This window comes from Leguminivora glycinivorella, chromosome 27 (assembly GCF_023078275.1).
Source record: "Leguminivora glycinivorella isolate SPB_JAAS2020 chromosome 27, LegGlyc_1.1, whole genome shotgun sequence".
Classification (NCBI taxonomy): Eukaryota; Metazoa; Arthropoda; class Insecta; order Lepidoptera; family Tortricidae; genus Leguminivora; species Leguminivora glycinivorella.
In genome coordinates, this window is record NC_062997.1 from 3,563,312 (window position 1) to 3,582,901 (window position 19,590).

A 19,590-nucleotide genomic window follows, 5' to 3' on the forward strand; every position below is an offset into this window, starting at 1 on the left:
CTATTCCAAAATTTATATAGATTTTTTCTTTAAGCAAATTCTTCAATATAAAATAATATTTGGATACATTATTTCAAAGTCTAATCTATTTTTTTTTTATAAAACAATATACCGTAGATAGTCATTTAGAAATTCATTTTTAGCCCCCGACGCAAAAACGACGGGGTGTTATAAGTGTGACGTGTCTGTCTGTGGCATCGTAAGTCCCGAACGGATGAACCGATTTAGATTTAGTTTTTTTTTATGTTTGAAAGCTGATTAGTCGGGAGTGTTCTCAGCATGTTTCATGAAAATCGGTCCATCGGAATCGGGTTTTTTTTTATATTTTAATTTTGTGGTTTGGTTATATTTTAAGCTTTTAATTTTATATTATCAGTGTTTGTATATTGCCAGTATCTGCACATGTAGAATCAATAACCGAAACTATAACCGGCGTAATACCATACTATACATTATACATTGAATATCCAATCTAGCGAAAACTTTAAAATAATACATACAAACGTATTCACAATGAGTAGAGTATTAGTTATATTCACAGTCGCAGTATACACCGTGTTTCACTTAACACTAAAAACCTGAAAACAGTTTGTTCAGAATCGAGAGTAGAATCGATTGAGCTATATCTTGATGGGGGTAAAATTTTTATTTAAATTAGTATTATTAGTTATTTTTTACGTGCCCATTCTATTGTACTCGTAATACAACATTGTGTATATCGCATTGCTAGAGGTTGTTTACCTTTTTTTCAGTATTTAGGGGTATTAATACTGGCCGGTTACTTGGACGATTATTTTTTCCGCTACTAGTTTGACGTTGTTTGTCAGTTTAATCTTAATGTTTATCATAAGTCATAACAAATTGAACTCATACCTAATTACAACCTTGACATTTTGAATATTGAGTTTATTTGCTTACTGCGATTACCTGTCCAATTTGAAGTTTACTGTGACAAAGCTTTAAAGTGTTTTACAGTGACATCTTAGCTGTCTATTGGTAAACCTTATGTCGTTGCAGTAACGTACACAAATAAATAGTCTTATGGTTTATGATGGTAGTTAGCAATTATTTTATTGAGTGTAGAGCTAAAAGTCAAGTAGAGCTGTACAGAAAATTAAAAATTCAATTAAAAATAAAGTAACGATCAGATTAAAAGATGAATACTCTAGATGAGTTTAAAAAAATAAAAATCAGTTGGGGTGTCTGAGGTTTTGAGTGATACCGGAAACACCGTGTATAATAACATTAAACGCGCGACGCACTAGTCAAACGTATCACCGACTGTCAATGATTTATTTAACCCCATTCATGACTTGACAATAACTTATTCAAATTTGAATTTTAAAATATAGAGTTAAAAATATATGATGCATCACTATGAATTTAAGGGTTACAACTAAGTTCGCTCAAAACATACATTCGAGATTTCTTAAACGAGATTCATCGAAACCTTCGATATATCCTCTTGAGTCCCAGGTCAATTTTCCGATAGTAAATTTGAAACTTTCTTTTATTTCTATAAGAGTTCGAAACTTGAATTTAATTTGTACTTCTACAAGTACGCCGGGACTTACCGAGGCTGAAACATTGTAATGAAACAAACATTAAAATCTCTGTTAAATGCCATAGTTAATTACATCGGAGCACTTTCCACCAATATGAAATAATACCTAAGTTATATTAAACATGTAAAGTAGGGTGACTCGCGTAAAATTGTCTGAGATCGCTCGACATGTTTCGCTCACGATTCGTTTACATGTTTAATACGAGTATGTCAGTGTCTCACGGTAGATTTATTATTAAAAACACCTAGGTTCTACAGAAAGCTAGTAAATTTCTGTAATATTATATTCTTTAAGCATGTATCGATCGGTTTACATTATGTGAACCACAATTAAACAGTACAGTCGGTGTTAGGATATCACGCCGCGATGTCGCCCGTGTGTCGCCGCGGTGTGGACTGTGTGTCGACGCGAAGTCGCCGGTGTGTCGCCGCGGTGTGGACTATGTGTCGTCGGTATGTCGACGCGAAGTCGCCGGTGTGTCGTCATTCAGCCGCTGTTCTGCGTCTTCTGCTCAAAAATGGCGGCCATGTCTCGAATGTTGTACGATGGAGACATCTTCTCTTTCCTGAAATGATTAAATGCCTCAATTATTATCAGAGAAATTTATTTAGCCAGGTCCACACAGAGTGACGCACGACGCGAGCATCGGCCGAGGCAGTGTGTGCGTTTTGAGTTTTGAGCCTCTGCCGCGGCACGCCTACATAGCACGTTTGCCGCGCGAGCACATAGCCTCGCCACGTGCCTCGCTATCTGTGGGACCGGCTATTACCGAAACGATTTTGATATCTTAACCTTTCGAAACCCATACGTCAAATATGAACACTCGAGTTTTGAATGATTCACGGTTATTTTCATTAGACTTATATTGACCGGGAACCCGACGCATACAGATCGTTACTTGCATGCGAGCTCACACCATCATCCCAGACAGTTAAACTCGGTCGTAACATCACTAACCAATCGAGCACACGCTTTGTGTGACTCCTCTCATCTTGTACAGGAGTTGAACCATGTTCAGAGAGTCCTGAGGAGAAATGGTTACCGAGTTAACGTTAATAAACGGGATGCAAAACCCAAGCACCTCACTCATCGCGTAGAGAGACAACCAGCGTTTATGCCGTACGTAAAGGGAGTGACAGATAAGACCTCTAAAATACTAAACAATTACTCTGTAAAAACTATCTTCACCCCACACAGGAAAATTGCACAGTTCTTGCGGTCACCTAAGGACAATTTTCCTCTGGAAAAACCTGGTGTGTACAAAGTTGAGTGCAGTTGTGGCAGTTCTTACATAGGGCAGACCAAGCGCACTATTGCCTGCAGAATTAAAGAACACATTGCTGCAGTCAAAAAGAACGATACTCGCAAGTCTGCTATTGTTCAACATCTCATTGAGTCGGGTGCAAATCATTGGATCGAGTTGCATAGTCCTAAGGTAATTTCGACGGAACGCCACTACATACCGAGATTGGTAAGAGAAGCCATTGAGATTCACAAATATAAAAATTTCAATCGTGAGGATGGCTTCAAACTATCTAATGTATGGAATCCAGTGATTTGTTTGTGTAAAAAACCGGTGAAGTCAGAATTGAACAAACGTAGTGACACTGTGAGTGTAGTGTGTTTGGACAGACCATCGAGTGTGAACGCGACCAGTGGTAACGCTGAAAGTGAACGCAGCCGACGCGCGCGAAGGAGGGTAGATCGCGCGCTGTCTATACAACTTTAACATCCACCCGCCTTCGTCAGTTTTCCGTGATCATGATGCATGCAACTGCGTCGAAATATCGGGAGCTCGACAAAAATCAAAAAGGTAATCACGGTCTATATCCCGGTCAATATAAGTCTAATGAACACTCGATTTTGAATTATGCCAATAGTATTTTATGCAACAGGCTATTAAAGGTGGTCAAAAAAGACGAGTTGCGTGGGTAACAATTTGAGGCGAAGCCGAAAATTGTTATTGAGACGCCACGAGTATTTTTTGACTCAGTTAAACACCGTTGCATACTAGTATTTTATGCAACTGGTGGTTAAAAGAGGTCAAAAACCGGCCAAGAGCGTGTCGGGCCACGCTCAGTGTAGGGTTCCGTAGTTTTCTGTATTTTTCTCAAAAACTACTGAACCTATCAAGTTCAAAACAATTTTCCTAGAAAGTCTTTATAAAGTTCTACATTTGTAATTTTTTTCATATTTTTTAAACATATGGTTCAAAAGTTAGAGGGGGGGGGACGCACTTTTTTTTCCTTTAGGAGCGATTATTTCCGAAAATATTAATATTATCAAAAAATGATCTTAGTAAACCCATATTCAATTTTAAATACCTATCCAACAATATATCACACGTTGGGGTTAGAACGAAAAAAAATATCAGCCCCCACTTTACATGTAGGGGGGGTACCCTAATAAAACATTTTTTTTCCATTTTTTATTTTAGCACTTTGTCGGCGTAATTGATATACATATTGACACCAAATTTCAGCTTTCTAGTGCTAACGGTTACTGAGATTATCCGCGGACGGACGGACGGACGGACGGACGGACAGACAGACATGGCGAAACTATAAGGGTTCCTAGTTGACTACGGAACCCTAAAAAGGTGAGTGGCGTAGGTAACAATTTGAGGCGAAGCCGAAAATTGTTAATAAAGACGCCACGAGCATTTTTTGACTCAGTTAAACACCGTTGCATACAATACTTTTTCTACGACCAAGCACTTATTTTGAAAGAAAATTATAAATTCAACAAATACCTACTTTCAGTCATCTTAGTTATCTAGGTGGACCGCCTACCATTTTGAATATGCAGTTTGAGTGCAAACATGAAAATAAAACTGTCTATGGTATGGTTCTTTGAAGCCTGGCCACTAAGACGAATCGAGCCGAGTTGAATCGAGTTCTATACATTTGAATGCGATTCGACGCGTCGCCAATGAACGCAGCAGAAAACGAAGGAGTCTCGACTCTGCGAATTGGTTTGTTAAGTTGGTAGCAATGTATTTACTGAACTGTAAAACAGCTATATCGTGCGACTGCTACTAAATGTTTTCAGGGTATAGACTAGATAGACTTGTCCTGACATCTTTTATGTAGGGTTTTAAAGTTCTATTCACGACCTTGTAACTCACGAATAACAGTACGGGAGTAGAAAAAATACTTTTTCTACGACCAAGCACTTATTATGAAAGAAAATTATAAATCAACAAATACCTACTTTCAGTCATCTTAGTTATCTAGTGGACCGCCTACCATTTTGAATATGCAGTTTGAGTGCAAACATGAAAATAAAACTGTCTATGGTATGGTTCTTTGAAGCCTGGCCACTAAGACGAATCGAGCCAAGTTGAATCGAGTTCTCATACATTTGAATGCGATTCGACGCGTCGCCAATGAACGCAGCAGAAAACGAAGGAGTCTCGACTCTGCGAATTGGTTTGTTAAGTTGGTAGCAATGTATTTATTGAACTGTAACAGCTATATCGTGCTACTTCTACTAAATGTTTTCAGGGTATAGACTAGATAGACTTGTCCTGACATCTTTTATGTAGGGTTTTTAAGTTCTATGCACGACCTTGTAACTCACGAATAACAGTACGGGAGTAGAAAAAATACTTTTTCTACGACCATGCACTTAGTTTTTAATAGTTTTTTTGAATAACTTTCGTGAAATTCACACTGTTTCCTGTATTTTGACGCAAAGGCTTGCAGTGTCAGTTCGGCTGCCCAAAGTCTTCCCGCACACGCGCGCAGTGTCGTTATAAGTCGTTGCCATGGTTACAGAGCCAAACAATGCGTTTTCAGTTTTTTCGATACTGCGCGCATGCGCGGAAGCCGGCGGATGCTGGCTTTGGGGAATAGACCTTTATGTAGGGTTTTAAAGATCTGTGCACGACACTGTAAATGACGAATAACAGTTCGGGAGTAGAAAAAATTAATCAAGGTGTCATTTAAATGATCTAGCTGGCTCGTTGGGGAGCCGGCGGGTCTTGAAAGGTTAATGAAACTATAACTCACATTCCAAGATAAGAATAGTTATTTGTTTTACAAGGGGGCAAAGTAGTTGTTTAACCGCACGTGCCAATATTGATACCCGAGCAAGCGAAAGATTCCAATATTGAACCGCGAGTATTTTGTTCGTGTTGGTGAAAAAAATTGTGTTTCACTTGTAAAACAAATAACTATTTAAACGTCATTATGGTCATTATTGATGAAATTTGAAAGCATCATAGAGGGTTTAATATGTGTGTAGGTGAATAATATTACCTCTCGAAATGGCGTCCAGCGCTACTTTCCCCCCTTTCCGGGCTAGTGGGGGAGGGGATAGAGTCCAACTGCTGGCTACTTCTAGCAAGTGAGAATCTCATTCTTTGTCCCAAATCGACGGTGTTCCGTCTCTCAAACTTAGGACTTTCCTCTTTCTTAACCTTAACCCTAGTAAGCTGTTCCGGGTTACTCCTAAAAGATTGAGAACTATATTTCTCTCTCAAGAAGTTTCTTCGTTCTTCTTTATACTTCTCTATTCGTTCTCTACTTAATTTCTTTTCCGTGTCAAATCCTATTAAGTTTTTAATGTCTTTCTTAGTATCAAATCTTTGTATTAGAGATATTTTATTTTCAGTAGTAGGCGTGGTCGGTTGTTTGTCTTCCTCCATGTTTAAATTGAGATTTAAATCCGGTAGGAATTTGTTTTGCTTTTTAACGTCTTTCACTTCTAAACTTTTTCTTCTGTCTACGTAATTCTTTTCAGGGCCGAACTCTTTTATAAAAGCGTTTTCGTCTAAAGATCTCGCGTTGGATGAGTTTTTAGATAATTTGTAACATTTTGGCGAAGGCGGCGGTTGAGATTCCTCTTTGTCGGGATATTTAACTTCAGTTTTAAACTTTTCGAAGAAGGGGCCCTTCTGTTCTGTAGGACTTTCAAATCTGTTGGCCAGTTCTCTTACGTTTAGAGATTCTTTTGGTTTAATAATATTACCGTTTTCTTGTGTGGCCTTCATATCGACATTTTCGTATTGTCTACCGTCAAAGGACATGTTTTCATAGTGAGTTTCCTTCGGCGGCGATTCTAATATCATAGCGTTGACTTCTTCTATACTTTTCTTGAAGAACTTTACTTGGCTGTACACGTCTGTGTTATCCACATCGGAGTCGGTGGGCGTTTCTAGAATGATCAGATCTTCGGTGAAGCTGTGAGGTTGGCACGCCTGTTGGGTCGGGAGGCTCGCGTCCGCTTCCGGCACCGTAGCTTCCTCTACGATCGAGAGATTCTTCTCTAAATCTATATCTTCGTAGACAGAATCTCTCTCATTCGTCGGAGTATCATTTTCAATAGGTTCATAGTCTGGAGACTTTTTAGTGGGCGATCTGAACGTGATGCTTATTGTGCTTTTGAGCGGGCTCTTTAAAGGACTGCCGGGCGAGCTTTTAGAGCTCGATGACTGCAGATTGATATAGTTCGGGCGGCTGAAACTGTAGCACTCGTAAAGTTCGTCAGGTTTGGGGCTAATGTTGCTGTAACTGGAAGAGCTCTCGTGAGACGAAGTCATGACTTTCATATCACAGTTTTCGTACGACGCCTCCTTTTTACCTGTTCCCTCTGAAGTCGAGGAGGAGAGAGCGGAGAGCCTGTTGAGATTGTGGTAGCTGATGTTGGTGGAATTGGCGGGACTGGCCTCCAAGCTATCCTTTAGAGTGTCGGTGTAGTCTTCGACTTTGATGTTTTCGTAATCGGCCGCCTTGAGCTCGCACTTGAGGCATTTCTCATCGCAACTGTCGCAATTGTTGATAGTGATGGTGTGTTTGTTGTCGCTGAGTTCGGAGTCGCTCTCTAGAGGGTCGTAGAGGGGGGTGTTGAGAGTGGAGCTGGTGAGATTGGTGGCGGAGGCCTCGGCGGGCCAGTCCACCTTGATGAGAGTTGAGTGGTTGTCGTGGGGCCAGCTGAGACGCGCCACGGTCGCGTCCTCCTGCTGGTGCAGGTTGCTGTAGCGCGCCGATTTGCACTTCGCGGGCGATGTTCGCTCTCTGTTGAGTTAATGTGAAGCGGAAAATTAGGGTTTGCGACGTTGATTGTTAATCAACGATTTGGTTGGTGGTATGTTTTTAATTTCAGTAAAGTGTAGCAACTGTCGCGCTTTATTGAGAATGGCTTTTATTATTTATGCATTTTAAGAAATATATATCGATAAATTGGACAATCGAATTGAATGCAAAAGGGCATTTTCAGAATTTGGGACCCCCCAATTAGCGAAAGTTGTTAACAAGAATTAACTCACTGTCAGTTTTGTGATGATAATTAAGAATGAAATTTCAATAAAAATATTATTTTTGTGTTAATTACATAAACTTTACGCGATAATCTACATTCAGAATGTGAAAGAAATTTTTAAACAGATTTCATGCTTAACTGTCGTCACAAAACTGACAACGAGTTAATTTTTGTTTACAACTTTTGCTATTGGGGGGACCCAAACTCTGAAAATGCCCAAAAAAACAAAACGATTGATACTACGACACCTTTCACTCTCGCTGTATTTTAACACCAACCAAATCGTAAAGCCAATAGATAAACAAACAGATTTTATTTCGTGTGAGTTAAAACGCTTTTTTAGGGTTCCGTAGTCAACTAGGAACCCTTATAGTTTCGCCATGTCTGTCTGTCCGTCCGTCCGTCCGTCCGTCCGTCCGCGGATAATCTCAGTAACCGTAAGCACTAGAAAGCTGAAATTTGGTACTAATATGTATATCAATCACGCCAACAAAGTGCAAAAATAAAAAAACCGGCCAAGTGCGAGTCGGGCTCGCGCACAAAGGGTTCCGTAGCAGCAAATATAATAAACCAATAACTTAACCAAAATTACAGTTAAATCAACCTATCTCAAAAACTATAAGAGATACTTTGATCAAACCAAAAATCGTTGAAAGAGTTAATTAGCATGCATCACCTCTATTTTTTTTAGAATTTTATACCCCGTAGTTATAAAAATAGAGGGGGGGGGACATACTTTTTACGACTTTGAGAGCTGATATCTCAAAAACCGTTCACTTTAAGAAAAATGTTTTTTAGAAAACTTTATATCATTTTAAAAGACCTTTCCATTGATACCCCACACGGGTATGTACATCGAAAAAAAAATTTTCATCCCTCAGTTACATGTATGGGGGCCCCACCCCCAATTCTTTTTTTTTTTTTTTACTATTTAGTGTCATAATTTTGTAGCGGTTCATACAACACATATTCCCATCAAATTTCATCACTGTAGTACTTATAGTTTCCGAGTAAATCGGCTGTGACAGACGGACAGACGGACAGACGGACAGACGGACAGACGGACATGACGAAACTATAAGGGTTCCGTTTTTGCCATTTTGGCTACGGAACCCTAAAAAATGGAAAAAAATGTTTTATTAGGGTACCCCCCCTACATGTAAAGTGAGGGTTGATATTTTTTTTCATTCCAACCCCAACGTGTGATATATTGTTAGATAGGTATTTAAAAATAAATAAGGGTTTACTAAGATCGTTTTTTGATAATATTAAAATTTTCGGAAATAATCGCTCCTAAAGGAAAAAAAAATGCGTCCCCCCCTCTAACTTTTGAACCATATGTTTAAAAAATATGAAAAAAATCACAAAAGTAGAACTTTATAAAGACTTTCTAGGAAAATTGTTTTGAACTTGATAGGTTCAGTAGTTTTTGAGAAAAATACGAAAAACTACGGAACCCTACACTGAGCGTGGCCTGACACGCTCTTGGCCGGTTTTTTTTACCCCCGACGCAAAAACGACGGGGTGTTATAAGTTTGACGTGTCTGTCTGTCTGTGTGTCTGTCTTTTAGATTTAGTGTCTTGTGTTTGAAAGCTGAATTAGTCGGGAGTATCTTAGTCATCCATACTAATATCATAAATGGGAAAGTGTGTGTGTTTGTTTGTTTGTCCGTCTCTCACGGAAAAACGGAGCGACGAATTGACGTGATTTTTGAAGTGAAGATAGTTGAAGGGATGGAGAGTGACATAGGCTACTTTTTGTCTCTTTCTAACGCGTGCGAAGCCGCGGGAAAAAGCTAGTATGACAATCGGTCCACTATATCGCGGTCGGGGGTTTTTTCAAAATTTAAATTTTGTGGTTAGGTTAGTCGCACTACATCTTGTATATCGTCACTACTTTAAAAAAATCTCGTATCTCACGCTGCTCCTCAAAGTTAAAACGCAGTAAGTCTATATGCATTCCATACATACTTACTACAATTTTCTTTTCATTGACAGACGAAGATACAAGTAGTGACGATATGCTAGGAAGCAAAAGTGTGCGTAGATTGAGTGCTCACCTCATTTTGACGCTGTTCGCGGTATTCTGGAACTCCGAGCTGGCGGTGGGACTGTCGCGGTCTTTGCACAGGCTGTCAACAGAAATACGCAAACACGGTGTAATCTTTAGCGTAGGCAAGTAGTTCTGTAAATATAAGGCACTGGGTCCACCGCGAGCTAGTAAGCTATGAGCTATCGGCTATAAAAACGAACAATAGTATATTGTGCAACAAGGGGGATTTTGTCGACGAGTGTTCATAATTCGCGACAGCCGCAGACTGGAGAGAGTTATAGTCACAAGTTTACAAAATCCTTACCTCCTTGAGTTACACACAATATTTTTCATCACATTTGTCAATCAATCAATCAATCACCTTTGAAAGGAAAACACAGAGAAAAAAAATCATAAGGCAAAACAACCTTCAATGAATGGCGGTGTTGTACTGCCCGTTGCTATGGCAACGCGATTAAGCTCAAATCGAGATGGCCGTCACAATTTCCTGCCTTGCAAATTATAACGATTTATCTACGTGAAATTTACAAAATTATAGTCAAATTTTAGTTGTGCAAAAAAATCCTTGGCTGATTGAAACATGAAACATCCTTCGCCTGAAGTACCTACGGATTGTATTAATTTTTAAAACTAAATCCATTACTCCCTTGGGAATAAAATAGTACATTATTCTTCAGTACACGTGGACGCAATGAGACCTTTAAACAGCAAATGTGATGAAAAAGATAAGCACTCCCATGCAAATAACAGAGACACGGCGATATTAATAGTAATAGCTCACCGCTAGGCGGATAACTAAAAATAGCGATATAGCGTCGTAAGGCCCACCATAGTCAGTTTTCCCATTTTGAATTTGAACCTAGTTCTATAAGTAAATTGGTACGAATTTCGTTTGTTTCAAAAATCAATGTATCAATGGAAATTCTTCTTTATTTGGTTCATGAAAGATTCAAATTAGATTGCAACAATATGTACACTGGGCCTTATGAGGATAGGTAAAGTATTAGACACATTTTGCGTTCTACACACGTACCCTACACCTGAGAGCACTGTAACGTGTGAGTGCTAGTTGTTGGCACTGACTGCTTGGCGAGGTTGTCACCACGATGTACCCTACACCTGTGAGCACTGTAAAGTAGGAGTGTCGTGTATCTGTGCTACTTGTTGGTACTGACTGACTGCTTGGCGAGGTTGTCACCACGATGTACCCTACACCTGTGAGCACTGTAACGAGTCGCAGTCGATGTACCCTACACCTGTGAGCACTGCAACGCGTGTGTTCTAGTTGTCGGTACTAACCGTTTGGCGAGGTTGTCGTGTCGCGCCGAGTGTCTCTTCTCCGCGGGTTTGGCGCGCGGCGAGTCCCCGTCGATGTAGCCGATGCCAGCCAGTTGCTCCTCCAATGCACTGCGTTTCCTGTTTAAAGCAGAAAGATTCAATACTAATCAGCAGCGACTGGTCCATACAAGCCGATTTCCACCGGCTTGCCTAAAATTGATTACTAGTAAAGTACCTAATGTTAAGGTAGGTTTCTTTTTGCTTTGGTGTTGCCTAGCAGAAATTTTCACCAGCCACCACTGATACTAAAATAAATAAGAAAATACAATCGAAAACGTGATAAGTTTCTTAAATAGGAGTCATGCAAGTCCTGCATAAATCAGGCGAGGTTTTTTTTGGCACGTGATAATACACGTGAGGTTTTCTTATAAGGTGTGTGTGTGTCCTGCCTGATGTGTCGGGCGCGCTGTGAGGCGAGCATGTGTGTGTGTGTGCTGATGTCTCGGGCGCGCTGTGAGGCGAGCATGTGTGTGTGCTGATGTCTCGGGCGCGCTGTGAGGCGAGCATGTGTGTGTGTGTGCTGATGTCTCAGGCGCGCTGTGAGGCGAGCATGTGTGTGTGTGCTGATGTCTCGGGCGCGCTGTGAGGCGAGCATGTGTGTGTGTGTGCTGATGTCTCAGGCGCGCTGTGAGGCGAGCATGTGTGTGTGTGCTGATGTCTCGGGCGCGCTGTGAGGCGAGCATGTGTGTGTGTGTGTGCTGATGTCTCAGGCGCGCTGTGAGGCGAGCATGTGTGTGTGTGCTGATGTCTCGGGCGCGCTGTGAGGCGAGCATGTGTGTGTGTGTGCTGATGTCTCAGGCGCGCTGTGAGGCGAGCATGTGTGTGTGTGCTGATGTCTCGGGCGCGCTGTGAGGCGAGCATGTGTGTGTGTGCTGATGTCTCGGGCGCGCTGTGAGGCGAGCATGTGTGTGTGTGCTGATGTCTCGGGCGCGCTGTGGGGTGAGCATGTGTGTGTGCTGATGTCTCGGGCGCGCTGTAAGGCGAGCGTGTGTGTGTGCGTACCTCTCGGCCAGGTCGGCGGCGGCGTGCACGTCGACGCGCAGCTGCCGGCGCGGGCTCGGCGCCGCGCTGTCCGCGCCGGACTCGCCCGGCGTCGAGCACAGCGAGTCGTCCTGCCAACACATGCGTACGTCCCTTAGGCCGCCTTTACACCTATAAGTCACTTACGTAAATATTTCGTAAGCTTATGGTTCCATTTACACTTCAGCAGTTCTCAAAAAGTTTGTACAAAAATTAAGGAAAGAGTTAAATTTGTTTTTTTTTTTATTCCTATTTTGTTACCAAGATTTTTCTGATGAATTGAGATTTTCGTAAGTTTTGTTTCGTCATTAAGGTTCTGTAGTATCTATATTTTCTTAATTATAACAATTATCCTGTATATATCTATTTTTTCGCCTACAGTCGGCGATAAAAGCTTGTGCCTTTCTTTCAACAGTCATCTACTGCTCTCCGAGACGTTTCTAAAAACCCCTTACTCAATGCGGACACGACGTTTCATGACAGAGTTCCTATGACCACCTTTCTGCTCCATCATCATATCAGCTCCATGATACCATAAGAGTGCATTGTCACGTGATTTACATATGTGTGCAAAATTTCAGCTCGGAAACCGGGAAGTGGGTCAAATTTAGCTTCTACGTTTTGGCGCACACTAACATACTACAAGGCAGGTTGAATAAAAGCTTGTAAAAATGCTCTTAAGGTGCAAAGATGCATACGGCTCAAAGTAAGAGTAGCCCGCTGACGAGCTATACTCGCTGTAGTATAGTACCTGCGCGGGCAGTGCGTGCGTGTCGTCCTCCTCGCTAAACATATGTCTGTCCCTCTCTTGAGGAGACAGCCGCAGGCGCATGTCGGCCAGCTCGGCCTGCCACGGCTCGAAGTAAGAGTCGCACGATGACGATCTGCAACAAAACATACAGTTTAGAATTGAAGCTACTGATAAACTTAGAAATATGTGTAAAAAATACTATCTTGGGTGGAATTTAAAAACACGACCATTGGACCGTTAGCCCAGTGCTGTTTCATCTGAGCTACCGGGAAGACATCCAAAATCTGATGGCATCGAAAATGAACTGGGCTATTAGATAAAAAACCTTATGTCATGGACTTGACAGTTCGTAAACTCTTTATTACAATATATATAACCTAACCACAAAATTAAAATTTTGAAAAAACCCCCGACCGCGACATAGTGGACCGATTTTCATGAAACTTCTCTGTTTGTCTGCATGTCTGTGTGTGTCTGTCTGTGGCATCGTAGCTCCCGAACGGATGAACCGATTTAGTTTGTTTTTGTCTGAAAGCTGAGTTAATCGGGAGTGTGCTTAGCCATGTTTCATGAAAATCGGTCTACTATGTCGCGGTCGGGGGTTTTTTCAAAATTTGTATTTCGTGGTTAGGTTATAGATTCCATTGACTCTCAAATAGTTCTTACACCCATGACACGGGCAAGGATAGCAGCCGGCCCTTGCCCGTGTCATGGGGCCTCTACACGTTGAATTTACCTGGTGTGGTGTTTGAGCGGTTTCATGGCCCGCTCCGCCAGGGGCGCCACGGTGTCTCCGTCGGACGCGAGCGACTCGCACGACTTCACCGGCCGCAGGCCCGCCGGGTTCATCGGTATGTCCTGCGAACACTAACATCAATGGTTATTACCAAAGAGGATCGAGTATAATAGAGAGTTACTGTCAAAGTAAAATGTGTAATCACAGTGCATAGACTGCCACCTCTCAACACAGGCTTAAAACTTTTGAACCTCAGTTTTGACAATTTGGCCCATATTCTTAGCTTGATATGTTTTAAAATGTCAAATATGAATATTAGCGCGCTCTAGCTGAGCGTACCCCAAAGGTGTAATGCCATCTAGGCCACCGTACCTTTTTCTGTATGGTACTGAGGTACGTTTTTAGGGTTCCGTAGTCAACTAGGAACCCTTATAGTTTCGCCATGTCTGTCTGTCCGTCCGTCCGTCCGTCCGTCCGTCCGTCCGCGGATAATCTCAGTAACCGTTAGCACTAGAAAGCTGAAATTTGGTACCAAAATGTATTTCAATCACGCCGACAAAGTGCAAAAATAAAAACTGGAAAAAAATGTTTTATTAGGGTACCCCCCCTACATGTAAAGTGGGGGCTGCTATTTTTTTTCATTCCAACCCCAACGTGTGATATATTGTTGGATAGGTATTTAAAAATTAATAAGGGTTTACTAAGATGGTTTTTTGATAATATTAGTATTTTCGGAAATAATCGCTCCTAAAGGAAAAAAAAAGTGCGTCCCCCCCCCCTCTAACTTTTGAACCGTATGTTTAAAAAATATGAAAAAAATCACAAAAGTAGAACTTTATAAAGACTTTCTAGGAAAATTGTTTTGAACTTGATAAGTTCAGTAGTTTTTGAGAAAAATACGGAAAACTACGGAACCCTACACTGAGCGTGGCCCGACACGCTCTTGGCCGGTTTTTTTTTAGACTTTATCTGTCTATACGGAGTTATATATGTCTTTGTTATTACACATTTGTCTTATTCTCGTAGCGCCCACCATACAAAATTTTTTGCTAGGGAATTCTTATTGTACTTGAGATAAGAGATTGAATTCAATTTCATTTGTTCGAAAAATTTTAGAAATAAAAGAAATTATATTTGTTTACATGAAAGTTAAAATTCCATTGAAACCAAATGTACTTCAGAAAGTCCATTGGGCGCCAAGCTTCTAGATTAACTTCAATAGTAGTTAACCAAAGGAGAATTGCTGGCTTAACGGTAAGAGTGTGTGACTTTCAATCCAGAGGTCGAGGGTTTGCACCAATGAGTTTTTCTGAACTTATGTGCGAAATGTCATTTGATATTTGCCAGTCGCTTTTCGGTGAAGGAAAACATCGTGAGGAAACCGGACTAATTCCAATAAGGCCTAGTTACTCTTCGGGTCAGATCAGATGGCAGTCGCTTTCGTAAAACTAGTGTCCACGCCAAATCCTGGGATTAGTTGTCAAAGTGGATCCCAGGTGATGAGTCGTGGGGAAGCCGGGATAGCGCAAGGATTGAGATACCTCTACGGGAACCGGTGCGGGGGCTGTGACTTGCGGTCGCAGGGCTGCCTTGTGCCGTTGCAGTTTGCTTCGCGAGAACAGACCGCGCCAGCCTGACGGAGATCTCTTTAGGCCACGCTTCGCTCCTGTACGGTAATGCATTTCAAATCAAAAACTATGTAAATACAATCTCAACACACAAGAATTTAATGAATGTAATGCGTTTATAGATCCACTAGCTTTTGCCCGCAGCTTCGCTCGCGTTAGAAAGTGGCCTATATCACTCTCCATCCCTTCAACTATTTCCACTTAAAAAATCACGTCAATTCGTCGCTCCGTTTTGCCGTGAAAGGAACACACACTTTCCCATTTATAATATTAATATGGATGTACAATCAGCAAAGATATGGATATACGATCAAAATGACAATAATATGTACAGGAACTTAATGTACTTAAGTCCTGTATATATATTTTTGGAAGCTTGGCTGTATTCATATATTTAATGCTGACTGTAAATAATTCCTGCACGGGAAGCATGGTCGCGCGATAGACGATAAAATATCAGGCCGTCCCTATCGCACTTACAAATTGTGCGACCCAACCATACACAGGCTGGTACCGACTCCAAAAATAATTGATTTGTTTATAATTTGGATGTTTAGATTATTGCAATACGATAAGAAATCTGAATTCAAAGGTTTATTATTTTTTGCTTTTTAGTTTCTCCGTGTTTTGTAACGCGCTTATTTTTGAAGGCGGTTTTATTTTTTGTTAAAAAGTTAATTTATTTGTTGATTTTTAGTGGTTCCTAGTGATATTATATGTATCAGTCCGAATATATGTACAGTAGTGAAAGAATTATCCTTTAACTCCTAACCATTGAGGAGTTGACCTTCCATCATCAGCTCAGCCACATAAAATTACTACCGTCAGGCGTAAATACTGGTGTACCTTTGAAAAATACACTAAAAACATTACATGTGCCTATAACATTTGAAGAGTTCCCTCGACTTCTCCAAGATCCCATCATCAGACCCTGACTTGGTGCCAATGGGACCATCTCGGGGTTATACCCGTTCGATCAAAAAAAAATTTTTGAAAATCGGTCCACGATTCTCGGAGATATCGAGTAACATACATACAAAAAAAAAATAAAAAAAAAAACATTCAGTCGAATTGAGAACCTCCTCCTTTTTTGAAGTCGGTTAAAAAGTTAGCATAATACAACTGTTCAACTGGGAGGCTAGATTTCATGGATTTTATAGTTTTCGTTTTTCATAACCAACTAACGAACCTGATAACGGCAGATCTAATACGGTGTGGTACTGCGGAAGGTTGTCTGGCCCCGATCCGACCTGTGAAAACACAATAATTATATAAAAGTGGAAAAACTAAAAAGGAAATATCTAATAAAACATTGTTTTCTCAAACATGCAATGAAATATTGTCTTTACGTTCCTTAAAATGGGCTGGGAAGTATCGCTTTTTGGGCGCAACAACTCGAGAGGACTGTAAAGGGATTTCATATTATTTTTTAGGCCTAGGCCTGCAAAGTAACTTTTTTTTTATAAAATATTGTCCTTTAGAGCATTTTTATTTTATTTCATTGTATGTTTGAGAAAAGCACTATACATGCCTCGGCGTGAAAACGGATTCCCGGCCTCGTATCCCTATCCGTATATACCCACTTGGCCGAAAATCCTCATTTTCCCGGCCTCTGATGTAATGTACTATTTATGAACTTCGAGGTATTGAGGTAGCAGTGTGGTCGACAAGAGGTTAACTCTAAATATTATTCTTTTAAACGAGCAATTCTGTATATTTATTTATTTATTTATATATTTATTTACACTGACGATCTCGGAAACCGCTCTAACGATTTCGCTGAAATTTGTTATGTGGGGGTTTTTGGGGGTGAAAAATCGGTCTAACTTATCCTTAGGTCCCGGAAAACGCGAATTTTCGAGTTTTCATGCGTTTTTCTTCGCGCGCCATCTCGTGTGCAGTAGTTGTACTGTTAAGACAGAATTCTTTCGGTCGACGTAAGTACTATTTATTGCAAACACTAGATGGCAACACAGGTCAAGGCTAAAACGAATAGAAAAATACACTATTTGAGTTTTTGTGGCGAAATGCGCGCCATCTCGTGTGGAGTAGTTGTGTTGTTAAGGCTGAGAATTCTTTCGCTCGATGTAGGTACTATTCATTTTTGAACTAGATGGCGACACATGTCAAGGATACGAAACAGAACCGAGCGAAGCTCGGTCGCCCAGATATTAGTAATATTAAATTAGATCTTTATAAAAGTCGAATTCGAGTCGTACGGTCACTATTGGGTTAAAATTGGAACACTTGAAGAAAAAGAGTCGAAAGAAATATTTGCTACCGTCAGGATTGGCGGTGCGGTGCCCTCATTTTGAAGGCTGTCCTATGTTAAATCTTATCGAGTCTAATCTGTCTCAATGACTAAGACCGTGAACAAGATTAAGAGTACTTCTGATAATTGGCGTTTCTTTTTCACTTAGTAACTCAATATATTTGGGTCCCCGGTTTTATACTCGACCGTTCGGGACTCAAACCCTTATAGATAAGTTTCATCGTACGATTCAACCTCGTATCGCAGATCAATCCGCACACTAAAGTGACCGGGGTAAACCGGCTCTCGAGCGGAGATCGCCTCTCGGCAAGCGTAGCGTGGGACGCCGTAGGGCAAGGCGGGGATGGCCGGATGTCGCATGATAAATGGTATATAGAGGTATAGTTGTAAGTAAATTGCAGTGCCCTTTTCGGTTCAGCCACGACATCGGTCTAAGCGCGACAGCGGTGAGCGGCGGCCATACATTGGAGCGAGTCACAGTGGTGGGACTTTTCATTCGCACGTATGGCTGCCGCTCACAGCTGTCGCGCTTAGACCAATGTCGTGGCTGGGCCGTTACAGGGTTGTGTTGAAACATTATTTAGTAATAACACCTACTGTACACACAAGCAATTAAATAAATGAAATGAAATGATGCGAGTAGCCGAAGATCGAAACGGCGGCGTGAAGTCGGGGAGGCCCACGTGGAGTGTGATAGGAGTTGGCGCGGTAGGACGGCGAGGGCGGTACCTCGATGTACTTGGGGCGCAGATGCGAGGCGGGGCGCAGCTGCGGCTCCGGGCGCGCGCGGGCGGCGGCGGCGATGGCGCCCGACGGCGGCGGCAGGCGCGGCGCCGCCTGCGACGCGCACTTCTCGCGCCGCCGCGCCTCCTCCAAGCTGCAATATGACACCACTAGCTTTAGCCCGAGTTCGATGACCCCACGCTGACATTTTATCCCGCCGAGCGCCTGTGCGAGTGCGTAGGCGTGTCGCCGTCGTTTATATGTAAACAATTTTTTTTTAAATTGTCCACCCCACTTTTTTTGTAACGTGGGTATTTTTTTTCGCGGTTAATACTCAAAATCGCGAGTTCTTTCGATCCTGATAGGAAAAAAAATGTCCCAAGATTTTACATTTTTTTCGAACCTTCCATTCCGTTCCCGCCATACAAAATGTATGAAAAAATGGTAACGGAATAGGAAAAAAACCTGGGGACACTTTTTTCTCCTATTAGAAATGAAATAGCTCGCGATTCTGAATAGAAACCACATAAAAATATCCAAATCCAAAAAAATGGGAAAATCAACTTTGAAGAAAAAATGGCCCATGTGAGAAACGGAAGAAATAGTTATTTGTTATACGAGGGTGCAAACTTGTATTTTAACGCAGTGTGGAATTGAAAAACGAGCGAGTGAAAGGATTCTATAGTTGAAGTTATACTAAGTATAGGTTCGACGATAGGATCCTGAACTTGGCGAATTTTTTGACACGCGTTTGAGAAATCGAGGGAATTAAATACGTTTGCACCCGTGTGTGACACGAAACTTTTCCCCTCACTGCGAAGAAAGTACGACAACGCAAAAATCGCGTTTACCACTGCTTCCAGTAGTTCCACAGGCGGTAAAGCATCTTCATCACGAGATCTACCCACTTTTATCAATTTTGAAGCAAAAAATTTAACTATATTCAAGGTCTATCCACTAGTGGATAAAATGCGTTTTTACCCGTTTATAATAAAGGATAAAACACGTGTTTCCGAGCTAGTGAGGCGAAAAGAACATGCCATGCCCTAGCAAATTACATTATTTAAACGAAACTGAAATGACCAAATCCTTCGTATAACCCTGCCAAAAAAAATTTTTTTGAATTTTTCCCCATTTTCATATGAAAATGAAATCATTCCGTTTCACAAATTTCAATTTCCTATTTTTCTTGTGAAACTTATATGAAATGTCCAAGAACTGATAAGCTTTTTCGAAAACA

General features: G+C 41.3%; 1 protein-coding gene across 1 annotated transcript in view; it reads right to left on the bottom strand.

The window, feature by feature from the left end:
* Nucleotides 1-1,238: 1,238 nt before the first annotated feature.
* The window catches only part of LOC125240238 (GTPase-activating protein CdGAPr), a 70,729-nt gene continuing 52,377 nt past the window's right edge, over nt 1,239-19,590 (bottom strand). The window contains exons 17-26 of the mRNA XM_048148068.1: nt 18,357-18,504; nt 16,545-16,605; nt 15,269-15,393; nt 13,728-13,858; nt 12,992-13,124; nt 12,223-12,332; nt 11,182-11,298; nt 9,890-9,961; nt 5,828-7,585; nt 1,239-2,130 (exon numbers count right to left, since the gene is read on the bottom strand). Of these exons, the coding sequence (XP_048004025.1) occupies nt 2,052-2,130; nt 5,828-7,585; nt 9,890-9,961; nt 11,182-11,298; nt 12,223-12,332; nt 12,992-13,124; nt 13,728-13,858; nt 15,269-15,393; nt 16,545-16,605; nt 18,357-18,504 (2,734 nt within the window). The 3' untranslated portion in view covers nt 1,239-2,051. The remainder of the gene's footprint in view (nt 2,131-5,827; nt 7,586-9,889; nt 9,962-11,181; nt 11,299-12,222; nt 12,333-12,991; nt 13,125-13,727; nt 13,859-15,268; nt 15,394-16,544; nt 16,606-18,356; nt 18,505-19,590) is intronic.